Genomic DNA, 25,033 nt, shown 5'->3' on the forward strand with positions numbered 1-25,033 from the left:
CATCAGAAAAAAAAAAAAAAAGCAGGTAACAGAAACTGTCTGTGAGAGTGGCCAGATGTAGTCTTCATTAGCCAAAGACTTCAAAATAGTCATAAAGACGGTCAGAGAACTAAAGTAAATGATTAAGCAAGTAAAGCAAGATTTGCTGATGACATTGAGCATGGACAATTATATGGCAAGAAATTATATAACCTGTATGAAATGGACAAATTCCTTGCAATGTACAAACTATTGAAATGGACTCCAGAAGAAACAGAAAATCCGAACAAAGCTATAACAAATCTGAAATAATAATAAAAACCTTCCATGAAGAAAAAGCCAGTTCCAGATGACTTCAATGGTGACTTCTACCAAATATTTAAAGAATTAATACCATTGCTTCACAAACTCTTCCATAAATAGAATAGGAGGGGACACTTCCTAACTCGCTCTAGGGGGCCAGTATTACCCTGATACCATAACCAGACCAAGCCATCACAATAACAAAACTATAGACCAATATTTCTTATGAACAGGAATGCAAAAACACCCCCCTAATCCAGCAACATATAAAAAGCATTATATACACCATGACCAAATGGGATTTATTCCATGAATGCAAGGTCAGTTTAATTTCCAAAAATCAATGTAATACATCAGACCAATAAGATAAAAAACAGCCATATGACTATCTCAATAGATGCAGAAAAAGCATTTGACAAAAAGCCAAGACCCTTTTGTGATTAAAACACTTAAGAAACTAGAGTAGTTGGCATGTTCCTTAATGTGGTAAGGGTATTTAGGAAAAACCCATAGCGAACTTACTGGTTTGCTTACTTCCTGCACACTCACTGGATGCTTTCTTCCTAAGATCAGGAAAAGACAAGAATGTCTGCCTTCACAGCTTCTACTCAGCATTGTATTAGAGGTTCTAGCCAGGGCAGTTAGGCAATAAAAAGAACTAAAAGGCATCCAGATTTGTCAAGGATCTATTCACAGATACCTGTTCTATCCAGAATATCCTAAGGAATACACTAAAAATGATTAGAACTAATAAACAACTTTAGCAAAAAGGACAGGATACAAGATTAATGCATAAAAATCAATGGTATTTCTATACACTGGAAATGAACCATCTGAAAATAAAACTAAAAAAAAATTCCATTTACAATACCATCAAAAAGAACAAAGTATCTAGGAATAACCTTAACAAAGGAAGTGCAAAATTCTGAAAACGAAAAAACATTTTTGAAAGAGTCATGCAAAAATATCCACGTTCACACGGATGTGAAGATTTAATACTGTTAAGATCAATACTCCCCAAATTGACTTGCAGATTCAGTGAGATCCCTATCGGAATTCCAGCTGTTTTTCCTTACAGAAATTGGTAGGCTGATCCTAAAACTTGTATGGCATTGAGAGCCTCGGAATGATAAATAAAAACCTTGAAAAAAGAAGAGAAAAATGGAAGAACTCACACTTCCTGATTTTAAAATGAACCACAAAGCTACAGTAATCAAGACTTTATGGTACTTGCATAAGAAAAGACACATAGATCAATAAAATAGAATGTGAAGTCCAGAAACAAACCCACAAAGGTGCCAAGACAATTTAATGAAGGAAAAATAGTCTTCTCGACAAATGATCCTGGGACAACTGGACATTCACATGCAAGAAATGAAATAGGGCCCTAAGGTTACATCATCAACAAAAATTAACTCAAAACGGATCAAAGACCTAAATATAAGACCTAAAGCTATAAAATGCCTGGAAGAAAACAGGCATAACTCTTTGGGTCTTTGGTTGTGGCAATGGATTCTTAAACATGACACCAAAAACAAGAACATCAAAAGAAAAATTGATAAGTTAGGGCTTCCACAAAATTAAAACTTCCATGCTTCAAAGGATACTATTCAGAAAGTGAAAATATAATCCATGGAATGGAAAATATTTGTAAATCATATATCTAATAAGGGGTTGTATCTAGAGTACATAAAAACTCTTATAACTGAATAATAATAAAAGGCTAATAACTAATTTTATTTTATTTTTACTTTTGTCATTATTTTTTTAAATGTTTATTTTTGAGACAGAGACAGAGAACGAGAGGGGAGGGGCAGAGAGAGAGGGAGACACAGAATCCGAAGCAGGCTCCAGGCTCCGGGCTGTCAGCACAGAGCCCGACGTGGGGCTCGAATTCACGGACCGCGAGATCATGACCTGAGCTGAAGTCAGATGCTTAACGGACTGAGCCACCCAGATGCCCCGCTAAATAACTAATTTTAAACGGGCACAAGATTTGAACAGACCTTTCTGCAAAGAAGACACAGAAGCGGCCAATGGCATATGAAAAGATGCATGACATCAGTAGTCAACAGGGATATGCATAGCGATACCACAGTGAAATGCTACTTCAGACCCACTCGGATGGCTAAAGTCTGAGGTCAGGTAATAATAAGTGTTGGTGAGGATATAGAGAAATACGAATCCTGCTGGTGAAGTAGAGAATGGTGTCGTCACTTAGAAACCATAGACTGTCATTTCCTTCAATGGTTAAACAGAGTTACCATACAACCCAGCAGTTCTATTCGTAGGTATATACTAAAAAGAATTAAAAACATGTTCAAATCCAATATTTTACACACGTGTTTACAACAGCACTACTCCTGGTGGAATAAACCCAGATGTTCAGCAACTGATGAATGGATAAATGAAAATAAATGAAATATAGCGTAGCAGCACCCATGGAATATTATTTAGCCATAGAAAAGATGAAGTACTAATTCACATATGCTACAACATGGATGGACCTTGAAAGCATTATGCTAAGTGAAAGAAGCCATTCATGAAAAATTACATATTATATGATTGCTTTTTTTATGATTACTTTTTAAAAATTTTTGAAATATTTTATTTGTTAATTTTATTTTTTATTTTTTAAAATTGACATCCAAATTAGTTAACATGTAGTGAAACAAAGATTTCAGATGTAGATTCCTTAATGCCCTTTACCCATTTAGCCCATCCCCCCTCCCACAACCCCTCCAGTAACCCTCAGTTTGTTCTCCATATTTATGAGTCTCTTCTGTTTTGTCCCCCTCCCTGTTTTTATATTCTTTTTGTTTCCCTTCTGTTATGTTCATCTGTTTTGTCTCTTAAAGTCCTCCTATGAGTGAAGTCATATGATTTTTCTTTTTCTCTGACTAATTTCACTTAGCATAATACCCTCCAGTTCCATCTACGTAGTTGCAAATGGCAAGATTTCATTCTTTTTGACTGCCGAGTAATACTCCATTGTATCTATACACCACATCTTCTTTATCCATTCATCCATCGATGGGCATTTGGGCTCTTTCCACACTTTGGCTCTTGTTGATAGTGTTGCTATAAACATGGGGGTGCATGTGTCCCTTCGAAACAGCACACCTATATCCCTTGGATAAATGCCTAGTGGTGCAATTGCTGGGTTGTAGGGTAGTTCTATTTTTAGTTTTTTAAGGCACCTCCATACTGTTTTCCAGGGTGGCTGCACCAGCTTGCATTCCCATATGATTGCTTTTTTAATGAAATGTTTAGACTAGTCACAGCTATAGAGACAGAACACAGATTAGTGGTTTCCTAGGGCTAGGGAAAATGGGGGGTTGTGGTATGGGGAACAATAAATAGCTAAATGATACAAGGTTAGTTTTTGGGGCATCGAAAATGTTCTAAAATTGACTGTGGCGGCAGTCACACACATCTGCGAATACACTAAAAAAAAAAAAAATCATTGAATTGTACACTTAAAAAAAACCCAGAATTGATTAAGATGGTATATGTTTACCTAGGCAGCTAAAGATTTTTCCAGGTTAACATGAAAATAAGTTGGTATGCTTTCAGAAAATAACAGTTGTTGAACTCAAATATCTATACCCAACTAAGGGGCAGCCTAATGGGTTTTATTTTTAAAAAATAATTTTTTAAATTTTAGGGCAGAAGACATATGCCCTACATTCATTTTCGGCTTTAATTTGAAGGGATACACATGAATAAAATATAAGTAACATTGTACTCTTTAGGAAATGACAGTAAATTAAGAAACTTTTCAACTAAAAATATTATTTTCCCCCTCTTCTTCCTAGTCGTCATCTTGGAGTGCCCTAGGGCTCAGCCTTCTCTTTTCTTCTTTGCTTTTCCCTTCCATTGGAGGTCTTGGCAAGTCTCATTGCTTTCAATATTATTTCATATCTTGAGATTCCCAATTCAATCCTTTCAATTAATTGCTCAAGACAAAAACTTTGCTTTAGTTCCTGGTTTCTCTCTGTTTCTCACACCCTGTACCCATCAGGAAATCCTGTTGGCATCACCTTCAAATATATCCAGTAGCCAAATACTTATCATTTCCTCCGCTTCATCTATTCTGTTCAAACCACTGCCATCTTTTCCCTGGCTGACAGTAGCCCTGTAACTGGCCTCCCTGCCTCTAACCTGGCACCTCTTGCATGTAATCATCAAGCGAATTTCTGTCAGAATGATCCTTTTAAGGCACACCCTCATCAAGTCTCTCCTCAGAATACTCCAGTCTCTCCCTATTTTCCTCAGGGCAAGAGCTCATCAAAGAGGCCCTGCAGGATCTGGCTCCCATAACCTAAGCTACTTGGCTGCAGCCACACTGGCCTGCTTGCCAGAAGGTGCCAGATATGCTTTCACTCTGTGGCTCTTCCAATGGCTGATCCCTTTGCTGGGGATGCTATCCTGTCTGCCATCAGTGTGGCTAACTTTCTCCTTCAAGCTCTGCCCCATTGCCACCTACTTAATAAGACTAATTTGGAGATGTGGTACACACACGCACGCACACACACACACACACACACAAGAATATTACTTGGCAATCAAAAAGAATGAAATCTTGCCATTTGCAACAGCATGGATGGAACTACAGTGTGTTATGCTAAGTGAAATAAGTTAGTTAGAGAAAGACAAATATATGATTTCCCTCATATGTGGAATTTAAGAAACAAAACAGATGGACATAGGGGAAGGGAAGGAAAAATGAGATAAAAACAGAGAGGGAGACAAACCATAAGAGATTTTTAAAGACAGGGAACAAACTGAGGGTTGCTGGAGGGGAGGTGGGTGGAGGGGATGGGCTAAATGGGTGATGGGCATTAAGGGGGGCACTTGTTGAGATGAGCACTGGGTGTTTAATGGAAGTGATGAATCACTAAATTCTACTCCTGAAACCAATACTCCACTGTATGGTAACTAACTTGGATTTAAATAAATTAAAAAATATGTCTCTTTTTTTTCCATGGCAGCTATCACCTTCTAGCACACTGTATTGTTTCCTTACTTGTCATGTTTATTGTCTTTATTCTGCTATTAGGGTCTCAGCTCCATGGAGGCAATCAATCTTTGTTTGCTCATGGATACATGCTACATACACAGAACAGGCCTGAAACTCAGTAACTATTTTTGATTGAATATTGGAATTTGAGCACACGTGCATGATGGTATCTAAGTATAACAGAATATTGTGCTGCCATTAGGATAATTTTTTCCACAGCATTTTTTCATGACCTGATAAATCATTATTTGATTTCTTCTTATGAAGTTGAGCCACATTAGTCTGGGAAACTCCTGGGCAAGTGTCCCTGAGGTAGAAGAGTGTCTGCACTTCTGTGAGGAGTGATGTTAAGTGTTTCCAGAGAAGGAAATAGAGTTACTCTGCGTGAGTCTCGAAGAAGAGTCTATTTTTGCTTCTTGAGGTGGAGTGAGGAGAGGGAAAGGGAGAGCGGAAAACAGCGAGGCTGGAGGTTGGGGGGAGAGTTACAGGGGGAGCTGGATCATGGCTAGACCTTGGGAAACTAGAGTCATGATCTTCCCCCACCATCCCTCAAGGAAAAAACAAACAAAACAAAACAAAAAAAACTTTTCGTGAGTTTTTGTGAAAACCGAGCAAGAGGCCAAGTTTAGCCAAGTTCATTCATGCCTGGGTTTGTTTTTTCTGTGGGTTATTTTGTTTTTTGATGTTGTGAAGCAAAATTGGAGCAGTATACAGGGCGCCTGGGTGGCTCAGTCAGTTAAGCATCTGACTTCAGCTCAGGTCATGATCTCGCGGCTCGTGAGTTTGAGCCCCACATCGGGCTCTGTGCCGACAGCTCAAAGCCTGGAGCCTGCTTCAGATTCTGTGTCTCTCCTTCTCTCTTTGCCCCTCCCCCGTTTGAACTCTGTCTCAAAAATAAACATTAAAAAATTAAAAAAAAAAATTGGGACTGTATGCTCAAACAGAGAAACCGAAGCATGAGAGTGTCAGTTTCAGGGATCTGCAAAATCTCATCGGGCCTTCCTGGGCTTTGAGGTCCACTGTACTTATATCCCCGGGGGAAAAGCAATGCCAGGTAACACCTGGGTCACATGTACACTCTGGAAATCCACGGCAAAGCTTAGAAAAAGGGCTACGATAGAAAACTATGTTAATAGTGGTAGAAGTTAAAAAAAGATATAAAAGCTTAATGCCCATATTATAGCCACTAAGTGGCTGCTGAGCCAAGGAGCCTCCTGTGTCTCTTTGGCCTTATCCTTTTTGGGGCAAAACCCACTAAAAGGGCAGGCAGACCTTTCCCTGAATGATGAAACAAGAGTTTTCAGTTTCTTCTTTCACCAGTCCCTGAAAGCACCTTGTTTCCTCACTAGGTTCTGATTCGCAGAGCTAATAAGCATTGGCTGCACGCCAAGGACTGGTGCTCATTTACTCACTTTTAACCCTCAAAACAATCCTCTGAGGCAGGTGGTATTAGTGGCCATATGTTTTTTCAGATGAGGAGTGTGAGCACAGAGTAGAGTAACTTGCCCACACAGTCCGTGGTAAGGTAGTCAGAGCCTGAATTCAGGCAGGCGACCTCCAGAACTGTGATCCTAACCGCCATGGGGGGAAGAAGTTCTCAAGGCGAATGTGACTCCTTTAAGCATATTTTAATGATGCCTGATCTGTACTCCAATGATAGTGTCTGGACCTGGGTTCGCCGAAGACAATTCTCTTTTCACACGTCGTTCTGTCTTATGTCCTTCCCTAATGAAACACTGATCTCCTGAGCTTGCCCGACCCACCTTGCCTCCCTTCCCAGGTCAGTTTTGTTTGGTTCTATCTACCCCTTCAGAGAGCTCGAAATGATTTATTCCATCCAAATCCTCACACTAGACGCCTTATAAAACCGGTTCCTCAACGCTACACCCTCCTTAACACCCATACTCAAAATACACACTGGAGGGCGTCCTTATAAAAATCAAATGACTTTTTTTCCTATCCAAACGTTTGGAAAAGCCCCCCATCCCCCGCAAAAGCAAAACAAACCAAAACAAAACAAAACAAAAAAACAAAAAAGCAAAAACCACAAACAACAACAAAAACAAAAAGCAAACAATCAAAACCAAAAAAACACGTGGCTCAGAAGTAATCGCTCCTCTCCAGTTCATGCCAGGTGACCTTTTTATCTTCGGCATTGTTCCAAGCATTTCAACATACCTTGCATTTTGTAGGATGCTTCTGTGCTTGTATGCTGATGGAGCCCGAGGTGATGAACTGGGGATAGAAACAGGCATTTGTAAACCCCCACTCCTGTTGACGGTCCCCCAAACTTTCCCAATCCCAGTGACATTCTCGAGATCTAACGTATCCCTGAATTCTCAGAAGAAAGCGGTTTTCACTCCTGCAGTCCTGGGATGACCACCAGTGGACGCTCTGAAAAATGAACGTCCCATTCCTCTGTCACAGGTGTCACAGAGACGAAAAGATATTTTAACGTCCCTGGCCATTAAGGGAATTTTGGGTTGGCGACGGGACTTAGCCACCTCACAATGATTTTATGAGGTTGATACTTCATAAAAGTAGTAAAAGTTGGTTTGGAGTGTCATTTATTAAGCTTATGACCTGCATCATTAGAAAGTCATCCCTAGCAGCCAGTGGGGCGCCTCTCACTTGCAAGAACTCTCCCCCCATCACGCTGTGGAAGAAAGATGTCATCAACAGAAATAGCTTCAGAAAACATTTGATCTGAAGAGTGACAGGTTGTCTTCCACAAACATCACGTCCTGAGTGCTAACGTCACCTGCTGGCGCCCGTCGAAAGATTTGTTGTGTCTGGTATATCAAGAATTTAATCATCTTCTCCAACGGTATTATAGCTTATACCCGCCTTCAATCTGCCCACAGCGTTAACAAAGGTTTGACTCAGGGCTGGAGATCTCGCAGTCCCGGAAGATGAGATCCTGTCATGGAGGCCCGGGCATCTTGACCTGATGTTTAAAAAGTCTCTGACACTTTACTGCTGGGTCACTCTGTAGAAGTTTATGTACATTTTTTTCTAAGTCTTGGTTTCCTAATTTGTAAAATGGGGAGCAAGAGTAGGGATCACGGAGCCGTTGGGGCAATTATATAAAACAGACCTGAAGCACTTTTGGATGGTGCCTGATACACACTAGTATGAAATTGAATAATTACTATTTGTGGCTAATTTCTGCTGTTACAGCTTCTCTTCTGTGGCTTGGGCTTAGGATCCTTTCTACGTGATTCATGGTACTCTCCCAGTTTAAAGCATTTCTCTTTATGACATACAATTCTTTCCAGAAATCTCTGAGTGTTGGTAAATGCCCTCAACTTGGGGACTAGCACTGTAAGAAAGCCTCTAAGGAAATGTCTCCCTTCCAGACCACTTACTACTTGACCCTCCCCGTAGGTGAAATTGTTATAGTTGCATGTGTCAGAGGCCTTTTTGCAAAAAGTCATTACATTCAAATCTTCTCTCCCTTGAAGCCCAGTTTTTGGTTGAGGAGTGCAAAAGGGTGGATAAGGAACTAATAAGACCCTTTCTCCTCTAAGGGGAAATGTGGCCTTTGGTTAACTTTCTGGCTCTGCTCAGTGGGGCTCTTGATACAATTGGAATATCGGTTGTGTTATTAGATCACATTGCTTATGAATCCGATCACCCCGATTGGTCATTTGCTTCTGGATTAGATGTAACTGTGAACAAAAAAATAACTTGTACGAAGCCATGGCTTTGGGCTTCCCTGAGATTTGGGCATGTCTCTGGTGGGCACTTTAGCAACCATGGCCTATGGAAACATTACAATAGCCTTACTCGAAATACTCACTGTATTTATTTTATTTTATTTATTTTTTAAAGTTTACTTTAAAAAAGTTTTTAATCTTTATTTATTTTTGAAAGAGAGAGAGAGCGCGAGCAGGGGAGGAAGAGAGAGAGAGGGAGACCCAGAATCCAAAGCAGGCGCCAGACTCTGAGCTATCAGCACGGAGCCCGAGGCGGGGCTCCAACTCACAAACCGTGAGTTCCTCACTTGAGCCAAAGTCGGATGCTCAACTGACTGAGCCACCGAGGCACCCCTGAAAGACCCACTTTAGAAATCTCTGTTTTCCATAAGAGACTCTTAAATATAGAGAACAAACGGGGCGACTGGAGGGGTTGTGGTGGGGGGACGGGCTACGTGGGCAAGGGGCATTGAGGCAGACACCTGTTGGGATGAGCACTGGGTGTTATACAGAGGAGATGAATCAGCGGAATCTACTCCTGACATCATTATTACGGTAGATGCTAACTAACTTGGATGTCAATTAAAAACTAAAAATAAAAATGCAAAAATAAATAAATATGTACTTATTGAATTCCTGAAAAAAATGAGGAGGGTGAGGAAACAGAAATAGAACGATACTGTGTTGGCCCTGTACATAGATTCTCCTACTGGATCCTCAAAGCAATAATCTAGATGGTGACTATTAGCCTCCTTTAGCAGATGAGAGAACTAAGATTCACAAATTAAGTGGCAGAACTGTCTGACTTGGAGGCTTTGCTTTTGAAAAACAAGATCCGGGGGCGCCTGAGTGGCTCAGTTGGTTGAGCGTCCGACTTCAGCTCAGGTCATGATCTCACGGTCTGTGAGTTAGAGCCCCGCGTCGGGCTCTGTGCTGACAGCTCAGAGCCTGGAGCCTGCTTCGGATTCTGTGTCTCCCTCTCTCTCTGCTCCTCCCCTGCTCATGCTCTGTCTCTCTCTGTCTCAAAAATAAATAAAAACATTAAAAAAAAAAAAAAGAAAACAACAGCAACAACAAACTACAAGTTTCATGGATATTAGTAGATGTTAGTCAACAAAGGGATAGATAGTGAGTCAAATCGCAAGTGTTGTAAACGGCCACTTAAATACCTTTAGACAAGTTCCTCTCCTGCAATACCTCTCCAAGTCTTTAATATCACAGTGGATACTATGACTCTGCAAACAGGGGTGTGATAGACTATATGACCTCAGAGCTCCTTCTGCGCAGACTCTCTTGTGGTACTGGTGTTCTGTGGCACACATATTGGGGAATCCCATTCTGTGGTATACTACCTTTCTAACTGATAAATAAATAAAAGTATGAATGAAAAACAGAAAAAGAAATCTCTGTTTTCATTTCCTCAAATTCTTGACGGCTCTCTCATGACCCTTTTCTTTCCGTATGTAACCTCCCTAAAAATCACTATAGCCCCAAACATTAAGCTCAGACCTTTGGATTTTCACTCTGCCTCTCCCCCCCATCCCCAAAAAAGCCTTATAGTTATCCAGATAGCCACTCTCTCTATTGTTCTTCAAGCATACTCCTTCAAAATCTTTTCTGCCCGCACACCCTCACCCTCACAAGGAACTTCTCAAAATGCGCAACAAACATAAAAAGACTTTTCCTGAGTATCTACTCTCCACTCCTGCCCACCATTTTGTTTCCATAGTAAAATGAGCTCCTTAGAGTCAGACATTGACCGAGTCTTTAGCTCATTGCTTGATCTCTTGAGTAATTCCCTGGATACGTTAGAAAAAAGAAATAGGTTAAAATCAATAACACCACGTTTTACTCACAAATGTTGATGAACAAAATACGTAAGTTAGTGTAACAATGACAGGGATATAACCAGTAGCTTCTCTGTTCTCTTCTTCGACAAATAATGCAAAACAGAGAAAGCCCAATGCGCAGTAAAACAGGCCATTCATGATTTGCACGGCCTGTGAGAAGAGAGAGCCATTGTTATTACTCGAGTCAAATCTACCACAGATGATTACAATACGATGACTGAAAGGTCATGGCAATATCCAGCTTATCCCGGTATTTCTGAAGTTGCAATGAAATAATTATGTGTCAGAGAAGAAAAGGGCAGCCACGAATGGAGGGGGAGCTCTCCACATTTATTTAAACCGAGAGTATTTGTTTTGGTTTCATAGAAATCTTCAGAGATATTTAATTTTCTAGTTGGTTCCTGTTAAATAAAGAGCAGAAGTCTATTTGTCTGGTTCAGGAGGACACGTGATCAAAGGGAGGGCTGTTGGCCCTGGGGATCTCTCAGGCTCTGCCTCGACACCCCTCTCCTTCCTACCATTGGGTCTGTGAGATCAACTCTAGCTCGCAGATGAGTTCTCATCCTCCACCACCAACCCAAAAAGGTACTTTTTGACCTTGCCCTCATTCTTTCATCCTCGCTTGTTGCGGAATTAAGCTTCAGTTACCTGTTGCTCTGCTCACTTTCATACTCTGTGCTGACTTTTGTAATTACGCTCTGGACCACGGCCCTTGGCTCTGTTCAGAAAAGCATGAAGGAAGCCTCTCCTGTGACCTCTGATTTTCTATAACTGTTAAGTATTCTCAGGGGCCATGCGTGGAGCCGGGCCTTATTCTCCAGATGGAGCAGGGCCACGTACACACACAGCAGTGACAAGGGCGCCTGCAACCCCTGAAGCAGGCAGGGAAGGTCAGCCTCTCATTCTAGCCAGGCCTTCCCCGGATTGGATGAGGCCCACCCACAGTATGGAAGGCAATCTGCCTTACTCAAAGTTCATTGATTTAAATGTTAATCTCCTCTAAAAAAGCCACCTTCGCAGGAGGTGGTGGGGATGGGCAAAATGGGTAAGAGGGTGGGGGAGACACAGGCTTCCAGTTATGGAATGAATAAGTCATGGGAATAAAAGGGACAGCAGAGGGAATATAGTCAATGGTATTATAATGTTGCATGGTGAAAGATGCCGGCTACGTTTGCAGCAAACAGAGCATTAGGTATAGACTTGTCCAATCACCATGTGGTACACCTGAGACTCATGTGACACTGTACATCAACTATACTTGAAAATAATAAATAAATAAATAAATAAATAAATAATAAAAACACAGTCACAAAAACACCCAAAATAATGTGACCAAATACCTGGGCACCCTGTGACGCAGGTAAGTTGACACATAAAATTAACTGTCACAGAAAGACAAGAAGTGGCTATTGGGTGATGATCCTCCTCTCCCTTGAAGTTTACATTGAGACAACACAAAACCACGCATTTACTGGTGACTCCTGCCTGGATCTGGCACATGGGGGATGGCAGTTTGGGATGGGATCCCACGGACTTGCCCACTATTGCCACACTCTTCTGAATCAACTCCTTTCTGGGCCATGAATCCACTGACTTACTCTTGAGCTCAGTGGGAGGGTTTAGTAGGAGGCACTCAGTAGAAGATCCTAAACCCTTTATCTTCTTTCAGGTGGTGGATCTTACTGGTAGGTCAATGGATGGCCAGTGACAGGCCTATACCTCCTCCCACATATTGCCATGGCTACCGTCCAGGCCAGATACAGAGACAAGGAGCAAGCAATCCAGCTGTAAGACACCATGGCAAGGGGGGATGAGGTAGAGAAAACACCAGCAGCCCCTCCTTCCTGTCCCCCCATGCATGAGGCTCTGCTACATTCAATTGTACCCTGCGTTCTGGCAGTGGGCCAAATCGCTTCCAGCCAGCTGGAGATAATCATAGACTTGTTATGTTGGGAATTTTCCTAGGCCATGCTTTAATTTTGCTGGCTTATACTGAAATGTGTTTCGAGCCCCCACAGATATTAGCGCGTGATACAAAAGGGTATAGCATTCTAAGCTTTAGGAGAGGTGAGAGGGAGAACACATACGCAATATGACGTCAGAGCTAAATATAAGGGGAGCGTGTTTTGAGCCCAATGTTATCAAATGGCCGCCGGCCGCAGAGCTCCAGTGTCTCCAGCCCCTTCTGGTTTTGGGTCCATTGCCTGAGTCCAACCACCTCATTTATGATCTATAAGTTTGTTTTGACCTGTTTACAAACAAAGGCAGAAAATGGACCTTCTCATTGCTTATGAGATTCATAACCCATCTCAGAGCATATTTGCTAAAATAGGTCGTGGCGTGGTTGACCTATTCAGAAATGGTTTGTGGATCCGTAATTTGTGTCCAATTAGCTATATATAGCCTCAGAACGCTTTAATCAACTTTCCTTCCTTTGGGGAGTTCATGGTGGATGTGGCCAATGTCTCTTCCCTTTTATGTTAGGAAGATGGAACACTCACCATTTATTAACCTAAGTAGCACTTAGTCCTTACCCCCAGTATTCTGGTCTCCAATTTTAGGGTGTATCCTTCTGACATTTTAATGAAGATATGGTATAGAAATTGTAGAGAGTGAATGGACTCTTTTTCTGTAGAGAAATATAGAGAAAAGGTAAACTAATTATTTTTGAGAAAAGGCACCTCATAGTGCAGACTCTACTTTTACACTACGTTCCTTGAAAGAAGATTTGAATCAACCCACTTATATCACTCTTTGTTACGTACCTAGTAACTTCCTGTCAAAAACCAAGAGCTACTTCTCAGGTGTTACGCTTCCTTCCTGGTCTTTAAATGAGACTGAGTTGTTACCTTTTGGTGTCAGTGCCCCACTCTCATTATTTTCACCTTTTCTAGGAATTACCTGCTCCTACAAATCCCTTGGGTCACCCAAGTTAGGGTTTCCGGCTGCCATGTTTGGTCTTCACAAGAATGTCTCTCACTCTAGCCGTAGTTGCTTGGATAAGATGTGGGCATCTTGGGGCGCCTGGATGGCTCGGTCAGTTAAGCATCCAACTTTGGCTCAGGTCATGATCTCGCAGTCCGTGAGTTCGAGCCCTGTGTCGGGCTCTGTGCTGACAGCTCAGAGCCTGGAGCCTGCTTCAGATTCTGTGTCTCCCTCTCTCTCTCACCCTCCCCCATTCATGCTCTGTCTCTCTCCGTCTCAAAAATAAATAAACATTAAAAAAAAAAAAAAAGATGCGGGCATCTTATTCTGATTGAGCCAATCAGAGTTCCCTTCCCAGGAAGTTATGTTTAGCACCAAGGCAATATAGTCCCGTTCTGGGCTTGGAAAGAAGAGTAGAGAACACCCAGAGTAGAGAGATGGAGTGAGAGGACTCCCTAAAAATCTCTAATGGTTCTCACCTCCCTGATTCTAGTAGCTTTCTTAGACCTATCTACGAAACACACCTGCATCTTTAAGACAAATTCCTCTTTATTTTAGTTAAAACAAGTGTAAGAGGATGAACATCAAGTGAGAATTTCCATAGTGTTCCAGAATAATGGCTAGGTATTAAAGCTTAAAACAAAAGGCGGTATTTTGTATCTTAAATTGACAAAATTGCCAGAGGCTCTGTCCAGTAGCCTTCTCCAAGGGCTTTTGGTGCGTAAGGTTCGCAGCTATGGTCAATTGAATTATTGTCTCCAATTGTTGTTTTCCCTTTGTTACAGAGTTATACACCTTCACATGTTGCCTTATGCCTTGCAGTGTCCACTGTCCACTCCATGGAAAGAATGTATCTCTCTACCTCGCTGATATTGGATGTGACCTTGGAACGTGTTTTGACCGGTCCAAGGTGAAGGCCATGACACAAGCCAAGCCTGAGCCCAAACCTACCGAGGTATTGGAAGTTTCTATCATTTCCCTCTGTTGTGAGGACATCATTTCCCAGGATTGGCTGTACGTGAGTGCGGATTCCAGAAGGAAGTCATACAGAGGCAGGCCCATAACTGACCTGCAGCATTGGACAAAACTCCCACAAGTGAAAAATAAATATTTGTCCTTACAAGCCTGAAATGTTGTGGCTACTGTATCTGATACCCTGGCACCAACCAATACCGCTGGGCGATATAAGAGGAGGGGGAGGGGAGAGAAGACAGAATTTTGGGAAATGACATGGTGGTAAAAGCTATGGGAAGATACAGTAATCACACTCGGAGTATGAGTGTGCTTGTGAGACTAGCTTTAACGCACCTACTGGTGTCTGTTTTCCAGCAGATGTAGTGGCTTGCCCTTGTGTTGGTTAAACAAAGGAAGAGAGAACTGGAGAGAAATTACATGGAGGAAATGACTGTTTAAAAAGACAAGGCTGGGACCGAGCCAACGCTCTATGCTGCAGCTGCAGGCATAAAGTTTTGGGAGAAAGATCTGTCTGGTGGCCCTGGGCTGACAGATGTGACTGGGGCTACAGTTTTGCAGAGAATACTGTTAGTATGAGGGGGAAGGGCGGATGGCAAAGACAGCAAAAGAGGGACTCACTTCCGGGAAATATGGCTGGATTCCACAAATTCAGATGTAATCAATAGAGTAGAGAGTTTTGATAGTCAATAAAGTCTCAAACAAAAAGAGTAAGTGTGAACCCAGATCGCTTCCGAAATAAATATCGTTTCTAGCGTGGTTCCCAAAATGTGTCCAACAGAAATAGAGCTTTTGGTCACTGTGTACTCTCACGTGTAACCCTAGTGCTCATGCTTGGTTCTCCAGTTGTCTTTTCTTGCACAAGGAATCAGGAGGGTTGTTGCTGTAGAAAAACATCATGCGTCCGGACATCCTCTTCTTGAAAGAAAGCAAGGATGCTGTTGAGAATGTTAGAAATAGTGCCCAAAAGACAAAGAAACCAGGTTCAGGGGCTCTCATGGGCTAAGTTGAGGCCATTTGAATACCGCCCCCCCCCCAAAAAAAGAAGAAAAATCATCATCATTTCAAAGGACCTGTCTACAAAAGGCCACAAATTCATCATGATACACAAAAGAGAAAACTTAAAGTGTTACTAAAGATGATTAGAACACTTACGAGATGTGGACATGTTAGGATGCATTTCAATTTTCACTGATTTGAAGTGGTAGGAAAGTGAAAATGTGCATATGTGTATTTCCTTTCTCCTTTTTAGTGGATATCCATTTTTAAAGCACAAATTAGTGTATAAAGACATAGATGACATATAAAGACATACACGAATACATATGAAAGATGTACTCGAATATAACGCGTCAGCTCTATGGTCCACTGGTGGTTATTTTCAGTGTCAGGGGCATCAAACAGTTGTTTGTCACTACAGGTTTCATTCATTTCCCAGGTAAAAAAAAGAAGGGCAGAAATTAGCACTGAATGTTATTTCCAAACAATCGCGAGTTCAAGGATAGGTCCACGCTGCATTTCAAGACGATCCATTAGCCAAATGTCCCACAGAAGAGAATTAACGCTCAGACTCAGCCTGCCATCACTTATTCAGTGTAAACCCTAGATGACTGTACATATTACAATGAAAGTTTAAGAGGGCATTCATACATTTCCAATTATTACAGTCGGCCAGGTCAGTGACCTGTAACGGTGGGATAAAGGAGGGGTAGGAGGTGATGGCTAAGCAAAACTGAAAGCTTTTCTTATTCACGTGAGAGGCACGGAACTAAATGTCCTGTGCTGTAACAGAGACTCACTTTCCGAAGAGACTCAGTTTGATAACGGGTGCTCAAATATAAGTAACTTTGGGCTGCTGAACCAGATCCTATAACTCCACCAGCGATCCAGGATCTGACAACCCATATACTGTAACCTTGCTTGGACTGAGACACTTTATTTTTCTTTTGGGTCTGGTAAGATTATTTGCAACCCCCAGTATGTTTAGAAACTATCTGGGGGCACCAGGCGGGCTCAGTCAGTAGAGCACGTGACTCTTGATCTCGGTTGTAAGCCTGAGCCCCATGTTGGACGATGGGATTGCTTAAAATTAAATCTTAAAAAATAAAAACAGTATCTGTTAAAACTGCTGTTACCCTAGGAAATATAAAGAAAAAAGGAAGTTAAAAATGACTGAGTGCTCACCCTGCCGGGTACTTTTCTAAGTTCTATACATGTATTAACATATAGACTACTCAGTAACCCTGTGCATTAAGCACAGTAGAGGGCACATTTTAGGAGCTCAATGATTGTTGAATAACTGCATCATACAAACAAATGTCCGCATGTTCTGCAAACATAACTGAATTGACTTTCATTTCATGGTATTTTAGGTGATAATTCTTAGTATATGGTATATGGGTTTATACCATTCATGAAGTCAATATTAAAGAGAAAGAGGGGCGCCTGGGAGGCTCAGTCCATTAAGCATCCAACTTCCGCTCAGGTCATGATCTCACGGTTCGTGAGTTTGAGTCCCGCGACGGGCTCTGTGCTGACAGTTCAGAGCCTGGAGCCTGCTTCAGGTTCTGTGTCTCCCTGTCTCTCTCCGCCCCTCCCCTGCTCCTGCTCTGTCTGTCCCTCTCAAAAATAAATAAGCGTTAAAAAAAATTTTTTTTAAAAGAGAAGGAAATTAGAAAGGCGTTTGGCACGTAGTAAGTATACAATATAGCCATGATTGTATTATTATTATTACTGCCCTAAAAAGCAAGCTCAAACTCGAGATAGCCTTTCATCACATCTGGACGGCATGTCTGCCGCTGAGTGCCTTCCATCTAAGCTATGGGAACATACACAATTCCCTTGGGGGACCCTGCAGACACCCCTCAAGGTGATAAAACACTGACCACACAAAACAGCTGAAGCCGAGACTCAAGAATCTCTCATTACGGAGATGTGGAGCATTAGGATAAAAAGAGAAAGCAAACGGTTTCAAACAGGAAGCCGAACTGGGTGGAGCCTGAGAACTGCAGGAGTCACAAGGTCAACTTTCCCTCCGGCCATTACTTACTTCCAGGGACCGAAGATTCTCCCAGGCAGAGCGTGGTAAGTCCCCCAGCCGTCCGAATGGGGGCGTAGGGGGAGCATGGATCTTCTCCGCTCAAGTAGTGTTACCCGTACAACATTCCCAGCGAAAACCCAGGACGAGGCAGTCCAGGGCCTGGCGACCTCCGTCCGGTTCAGCGTGACCGAGAGGCAACCCGGCCAAGGCTGCTTACACCGATGGCATGCCTTGAGCACAGGGCCAGAGGTGCGTGATCCTGCAGGTGGAACCCTCAATTCGGGGCCTCCCAGCCCGGGGAGCCGGGTGGGGCGCTGCTTCCTCGGTTGTGCCCCTCATCCCCCACCTCGCGCGGTTCTAACGCTGCGGTTGCGGTCAAGAGCGCGGCGTCGGGGCGGGGCGTGCTGCGCGAGGAGCCCAGCGCGGGCCCCTGCTGCGTGATGAGACCCCACAGTTCCCCTGAGCCCGCAAGCTCCCCCGGTGACCTTGGGGTAGTGGGCGGACAGCGATGCCACCCTTCACTGGTCGTGTTTGTACCATGCTGTGTCCTTGGACCTGTGCACACCCAGGGGAGGAAGCCCAGCTTGACTCTACCCTCCCGCTGATAACTCTGCAGAGACATCCCTCTGGAGAAGGGACGTCATGGAAGTTCCCTGCCGCCGAGAATCTTCCACAGTCCTTCCTCCCTCGCCACTGGAATAGCAACCAGCTATTCCCAGGGTGTGACACTATGTCTGGCGCAGAGTAAGAATGAATGAACGAGGAGGGGTGCCTGGGTGACTCAGTCGGTTAAGGACTTCGGCTCAGGTCATGGTCTCACAGTTGAGGAGTTCCAGCCCTGCATGGGGCTCTGGGCTGACAGCTCAGAGCCCGGAGCCTGCTTCAGATCCTGTGTCTCCCTCTTTCTCTCTGCCCCTCCCCTGCTTGTGCTCTTTCTCTCTCTCAAAAATAAATAAACATTAAAAAAATTTAAAATATTACCCCATCAACATTATGCTTCCTCCCTGCCTCCATCTTGTTATGACCAAGCCTCCTTTGGAGATCTCGTCCCTATTCCCTTCCTGCCTCCCATCCTTCCTTCCTCCCTCCCTCTCTCCCTCCCTAGAGCCCATGTTCATATTCAGACAAGCCTCATTGCAATAATTCCTCCGTCTGAGCTGTAAGAACTGTGTTCCCTTACAGCTTATTTCTGGAAAACAGAGTACAGGGCTGCTAGCCCTAAGTTTTCATTCTGATGTGGTGTTCATAGCAACCACTGTGTGTGAGCCATGAGAACACTGATGTTGCCACCTTCTTTCCAGACTGGAGAAAGTCTTTTCAAGAGGATGCGGCTACATCAGGGCTTTTCCGCCCAGTCCATCTGGTCATGGGTGGGTGCGACAACTGGGACCGCCAGTGGACTGTGAATCCTGAACACTCAGTAAAACAGATTCTGGACTCTTTCCATCGGCAGCACAGCCCACCTGAAGGAAATGTTTCTTTGGCTTCCCAGTTTGGAGAGAACTCATTGTTTCCTGTACTGATTTTCAAAACTATAAGCAAGAGAATTACTGCTCTTAAGATTCTCTTCCTATTTGGAGGTCAATGTGCCTTTACACTTTTTTCCCAAATGTTTATTTTTGAGAGACACAGCACAAGTGGGGGAGGGGCGGGGGGGGGGGGGGGGGGAAAAAGAGAGAGAGAGAGAGAGAGAGAGAGAGAGAGAGAGAGAATCCAAAGCAGGCTCCAGGCTCTGATTTGATAGCACAGAGCCCAACGTGGGCCTCAAACCCACAAACTGTGAGATCATGACCCGAGCCAAAGTCAGATACTTAACCACCTGAGCTACCCACGCACCCCCAGTAAAAGAAGTTCTGAAGCTTAAAGGCAGGGCCTCCTGGGTGGCTCAGTTGGTTAAGCATTGACTCTTGGTTTCCTTTCAGGTCATGATCTCATGGTTCATGGGTTTGAGCCCCCTGTTGGGCTCTGTGCTCACTGATAGCTCTGCTTGGGATTCTCTCTCTCTTTCTCTCTCTGCCCCTTCCCTGCTCGAGCTCCTCTCTCTCTCTCTCTCTCTCTCAAAATAAATAAATAAACTTAAAAAAAAAATACTGTACTGGAGGAATGACTCCAATTAGAAGTTTTTGTTCTTCCAAATGTTTATTTTCCTCCAAATTTATTGTGTTTCCTGTAATGTTGTGAAAAGTCTCCATTTCGTTTTTCCAAGTGTTGAGATTCAAAAAGCCAGCTCTCGACTATAGACCCGTCTTCGTTTCTTCAATGTCTTCTATGTCGATTTAGTTTCCTATGTATTTATATGAGTGTTCCTCAGATATACACATTTTTTTATCCTCATCTTACCACTTGACAATACAGCTGTATGTATGTTTTACACAGCTGTGCCTTGATCAAGGTTATCTGTTGGAGCAAGTCGATTTCTGAAGAGATCTTGTCTGGAGGGTGAAGGATCCATTGAAGGTTTCTCATCAGTTTTATAACCTGTATTCTGACCCATTAAACCTCAATCTGGGAATGGGAAATCAGTGATGTCACCACCCGCCACAAGGACCACAGGAATCTTCATTGGTTGCATTCCCATTTTTCTTAAAAAAAAATTTTTTTTAATGTTTATTTATTTTTGAGAGAGAGAGATAGAGCACAAATAGGGGAGGGGCAGGGAGAGAGAGGGAGACACAGAATCCGAGGCAGGCTCCAGGCTCTGAGCTGTCGGCACAGAGCCCGACATGGGGCTCAAACCCCCGAACTGTGAGATCATGACCTGAGCTCAAGTCAGATGCTTAACTGACTGAGCCACCCAGGCACCCCATTCCCGTTTTTCTTTTAAAGAGCTTTATTAAGGAGCTGAGAAATCCCGGGGCTTTCTGGTCTTACCCGGGGCTTTGATTGCTGGAAGATGTTTACTTTCTCTTTCTCCCTTTGGACAGAATCTGGTGGTGTCTTCTAAACACATCTCTTCCAAATAGGTCTGCTTCTTGCTTTGGGACTCTTGTTTGGGGAAGGACCCTTGTTGGGGGAAGGTACACCTTGGACAGTGGCCCTGGGGTTTTCTTGAGTAAAATAATTCTGTAGCTCAAGACCACTGGATCCAAACTGGGAGAACTTCGCACTCAACATCCCCCATACGGAAAATAGAACCAGAGTCGTTCATTTTAATTTTCATTTACAGAACCGGGAAAAAGACACATTGGGACAAACTTTACTAAAATGTGTTTCTAGAAAGCTGCTTGAACAAAATGGTGATATTCTTCCTTCATTCACCATTAAACTTTTTTATTCTGGCCTGAGGCCACGATGGTTCTTCTGTTCCTTAATGTGTAATAAAAGGACTCTCTTGTATCATGAACCTGAGATAAGTAGAGTGTTAAATTGATAATTAGTGCATTTTAAAAAGTGTCATTGAATTTTTCTACTAGATGACTTTCCAAATTCATCCCAATTAAAGACCTACTCTGATTCGGTAGTTTGATTCAGAGACACAGCATGCAGGGACTCAGAGAAAGGACGCAATCGGGTTGAAATAAACATTACTCATTTTGACATATTCTCTGCTTTTCTCAGGTTATTCTTGAATAAGAATATTAATTCTTGGACTCTGAGAGACACCTCTTCGTGAGTCATCTCTTCTCTGGGCAGACAAGGCATATCTGAAAAACTGATCAGAGAGGACCGTTTATGTCAGACCACAGGATTTTGAGTGGACATTTTGGAAGGGATGTTAATGGGAATATTCTCACCATTCAGGACCCTCCCCTCCCTCGCTCCCTGCCCCCAGGAATCGACAACCCATTTGCTCTTGGTGTTTTTCTTTTCCTTTTTTCCCTTTTAGGTTGGAAACTAATGACCACGCTTCATAAACACTAAACGCCTAGTATAAACATACATGAATGCTTAGTTTTCTAGTGAAACTAATAAAATTTAAACTAATCAAATTTGATGCTATGCTTACTGGTTACTACGTGATGAAAGAATTCAGAAAACATGTGAAATATAACTTCATTATAGTTAACATCAAGTTGTATTTTATCCAGTGCCATTTGCTATGATGGCATAACCGTAAGTGATAACACAAAACATAATTTCACATTCAAAGTTGTCTTGGTGCGTCTCTTCTCCCTTGTTTCCTACATTCCATTCTCGGTTGGTCCTCTCCATCCCCAAGGCCAACCCTCCAGCAGAGGGTCAAGACTTTGGAACCCACGGGCTAAAATTAGCTGGCATTCATTGTTGCTGTGTATATGTTGTTTCTTTGTTCCATTTTTGGCTAGGAGCATGATTTCTGCCTTTGACTGTTGGAGTGATGATCGTAGAGACCAGATCTTTGTGATGCCAGCCACGAAAAAGAAATGCTAATTATGTGATAGGATAGAGGCACTAACCATCGCTCCCATGGCAGTCATATTCCAGTATATAAATGTATTAAGCCAACATGTTGTACATCTAAATTTACAAAATGTTGTATGTCAAGTATATTTCTATTAAAAAAAATAAAAAAGGGCGCCATCACCCATCACTTGATTTCTCTGGCCAAGCTACTTTCAAATCGAAACGACTGGAGAATCCTTTTGATGCGACATGCTAAACATTTTTCAATTCTGTCTTCCTTTGAGACGTTTTCTTTTATATCAGGTTATTTTCGTATGAATCGCTCACACCCCAGAAGCCTGGATGGGGTTCGGTAAATGGTGAGAACCTGGGTTTACGCCTTCTGTTCCAATTGCCCATACACACCTCCGACCTGAGTTTCCCTGAACTTCTCTCATTTTCTCACCTGATTTTGGTTTTTATTTCTATTCCTTCTCTCCTATCAAAGGTTGACACACTTTCAGTTAGTTGTGAATGAGTTTGAATGTCAAAACATGCTTGGAGTGGAGAAATAAAGAATTTAAGTATTACTGGTTTCTTCCAGGACTAGTGGTATTTTTTTTTTTAATTTTTTATGTTTGTTTGTTTATTTATTTATTTTTATAATTTAACTTTATTTTTTATTTTTTAAAATTTACATCCAAATTAGTTAGTATATAGTGAAGCAATGATTTCAGGAGTAGATCCCTTATTGTCCCCTACCCATTTAGCCCATCCCCCCTCCCACAACCCCTCCAGCAACCCTCAGTTTGTTCTCCATATTTATGAGTCTCTTTGGTTTTGTCCCCCTCTCTGTTTTCATATTATTTTTGTTTCCCTTCCCTGATGTTCATCTGTTTTGTCTCTTAAAGTCCTCATATGAGTGAAGTCATATGATTTTTCTCTTTCTCTGACTGACTAATTTCACTTAGCATAATACCTTCCAGTTCCATCCACGTAGTTGCAAATGGCAAGATTTCATTCTTTTTGATTGCCGAGTAATACTCCATTGTATAGATATACCACATCTTTATCCATTCATCCATAGATGGACATTTGGGCTCTTTCCATACTTTGGCTATTGTTGATAGTGCTGCTATAAACATGGGGGTGCTTGTGTCCCTTCGAAACAGCACACCTGTATCCCTTGGATAAATGCCTAGTAGTGCAATTGCTGGGTTATAGGGCAGTTTTATTTTTAGTTTTTGAGCCACCTCCATACTGCTTTCCAGAGTGGCTGCACCAGTGTGCATTCCCACCAGCAATGCAAAAGAGATCCTCTTTCTCCACATCCTCGCCAACATCTGTTGTTGTTTGAGTTGTTAATGTTAGCCATTCTGACAGGTGTGAGGTGGTATCTCATTGTGGTTTTGATTTGTATTTCCCTGATGATGAGTGATGTTGAGCGTTTTCTCATGTGTCGGTTGGCCATCTGGATGTCTTCTTTGGAGAAGTGTCTATTCGTGTCTTTTGCCCATTTCTTCACAGGATTATTTGTTTTTTGGGTGTTGAGTTTGATAAGTTCTTTGTAGATTTTGGATACTAACCCTTTATCTGATATGTCGTTTGCAAATATCTTCTCCCATTCTGTCGGTTGCCTTTTAGTTTTGCTGATTGTTTCCTTCGCTGTGCAGAAGCTTTTTATTTTGATGAGGTCCCAGTAGTTCATCTGCATTTGTTTCTCTTGCCTCCGGAGACATGTTGAGTAAGAAATTGCTGCAGGCAAGATCAAAGAGGTTTTTGTCTGCTTTCTCCTCAAGGATTTTGATGGCTTCCTGTCTTACATTGAGGTCTTTCATCCACTTTGAGTTTATTTTTGTGTATGGTTTAAGAAAGTGTTCCAGGTTCATTCTTCTGCATGTCGCTGTCCAGTTTTCCCAGCACCACTTGCTGAAGAGACTGTCTTTATTCCATCGGATATTCTTTCCTGCTTTGTCAAAGATTAGTTGCCCATACATTTGTGGGTCCATTTCTGGGTTCTCTATTCTATTCCACTGATCTGAGTGTCTGTTCTTGTGCCAGTACCATACTGTCTTGATGATTACAGGTTTGTAGTATAGCTTGAAGTCTGGGATTGTGATGCCTCCTGCTTTGGTTTTCTTTTTCAAGATTGCTTTGGCTATTTGGGGTCTTTTCTGATTCCATACAAATTTTAGGATTATTTGTTCTAGCTCTGTGAAGAATGCTGGTGTTACTTTGATAGGTATTGCATTGAATATGTAGATTGCTTTGGGTAGTATTGACATTTTAACAATATTTGTTCTTCCTATCCAGGAGCATGGAATCTTTTTCCATTTTTTTGTGTCTTCTTCAATTTCCTTCATAAGCTTTCTATAGTTTTCAGTGTATAGATTTTTCACCTCTTTGGTTATATTTATTCCTATGTATTTTATGGTTTTGGTGCAACTGTATGTGGGATTGATTCCTTGATTTCTCTTTCTGTCGCTTCATTGTTGGTGTATAGGAATGCAACCTATTTCTGTGTGTTGATTTTATATCCTGCAACTTTGCTGAATTCACAAATCAGTTCTAGCAGTTTTTTGGTGGAATCTTTGGTTTTCCATATAGAGTATCATGTCATCTGTAAAGAGTAAAAGTTTGACCTCCTCCTGGCTGATTTGGATGCCTTTTATTTCTTTGTGTTGTCTGATTGCAGAGGTTTAGACTTCCAATACCATGTTGAATAACAGTGGTGAGAGTGAACATCCCTGTCTGATTCCTGACCTTAGGGGGAAAGCTCTCAGTTTTTCCCCATTGAGGATGATATTAGTGTTGGGTCGCTTATATATGGCTTTTATCATCTCCAGGTATGATCCTTCTATCCCTACTTTCTTGAGGGTTTTTATCAAGAAAGGATGCTGTATTTTGTCAAATGCTTTCTCTGCATCTATTGAGAGGATCA

General features: G+C 42.2%; 1 protein-coding gene across 6 annotated transcripts in view; it reads right to left on the minus strand.

The window, feature by feature from the left end:
• Window positions 1-18,173, minus strand: part of LOC125932829 (B-lymphocyte antigen CD20-like) — a 36,266-nt gene extending 18,093 nt beyond the window's left edge. For 2 of the 6 annotated variants that reach the window (XR_007460763.1, XM_049645495.1), the window contains exons 1-4: window positions 17,800-18,173; window positions 13,388-13,482; window positions 10,860-11,003; window positions 7,484-7,540 (exon numbers count right to left, since the gene is read on the minus strand). Coding sequence is in view for 3 of the 6 variants with exons in the window: in XM_049645495.1 (XP_049501452.1) it covers window positions 7,484-7,540; window positions 10,860-11,003; window positions 13,388-13,432 (246 nt within the window). In the remaining 3 variants the exon portion in view is untranslated. Of the gene's footprint in view, window positions 1-7,483; window positions 7,700-10,859; window positions 11,004-13,387; window positions 13,494-17,799 lie in introns of those variants that run through there. The other 4 variants (XM_049645488.1, XR_007460765.1, XM_049645504.1 and 1 more) reach the window with 4 other exon arrangements.
• Window positions 18,174-25,033: the final 6,860 nt, after the last annotated feature.

Source organism: Panthera uncia, chromosome D1 (assembly GCF_023721935.1).
Source record: "Panthera uncia isolate 11264 chromosome D1, Puncia_PCG_1.0, whole genome shotgun sequence".
Classification (NCBI taxonomy): domain Eukaryota; kingdom Metazoa; phylum Chordata; class Mammalia; order Carnivora; family Felidae; genus Panthera; species Panthera uncia.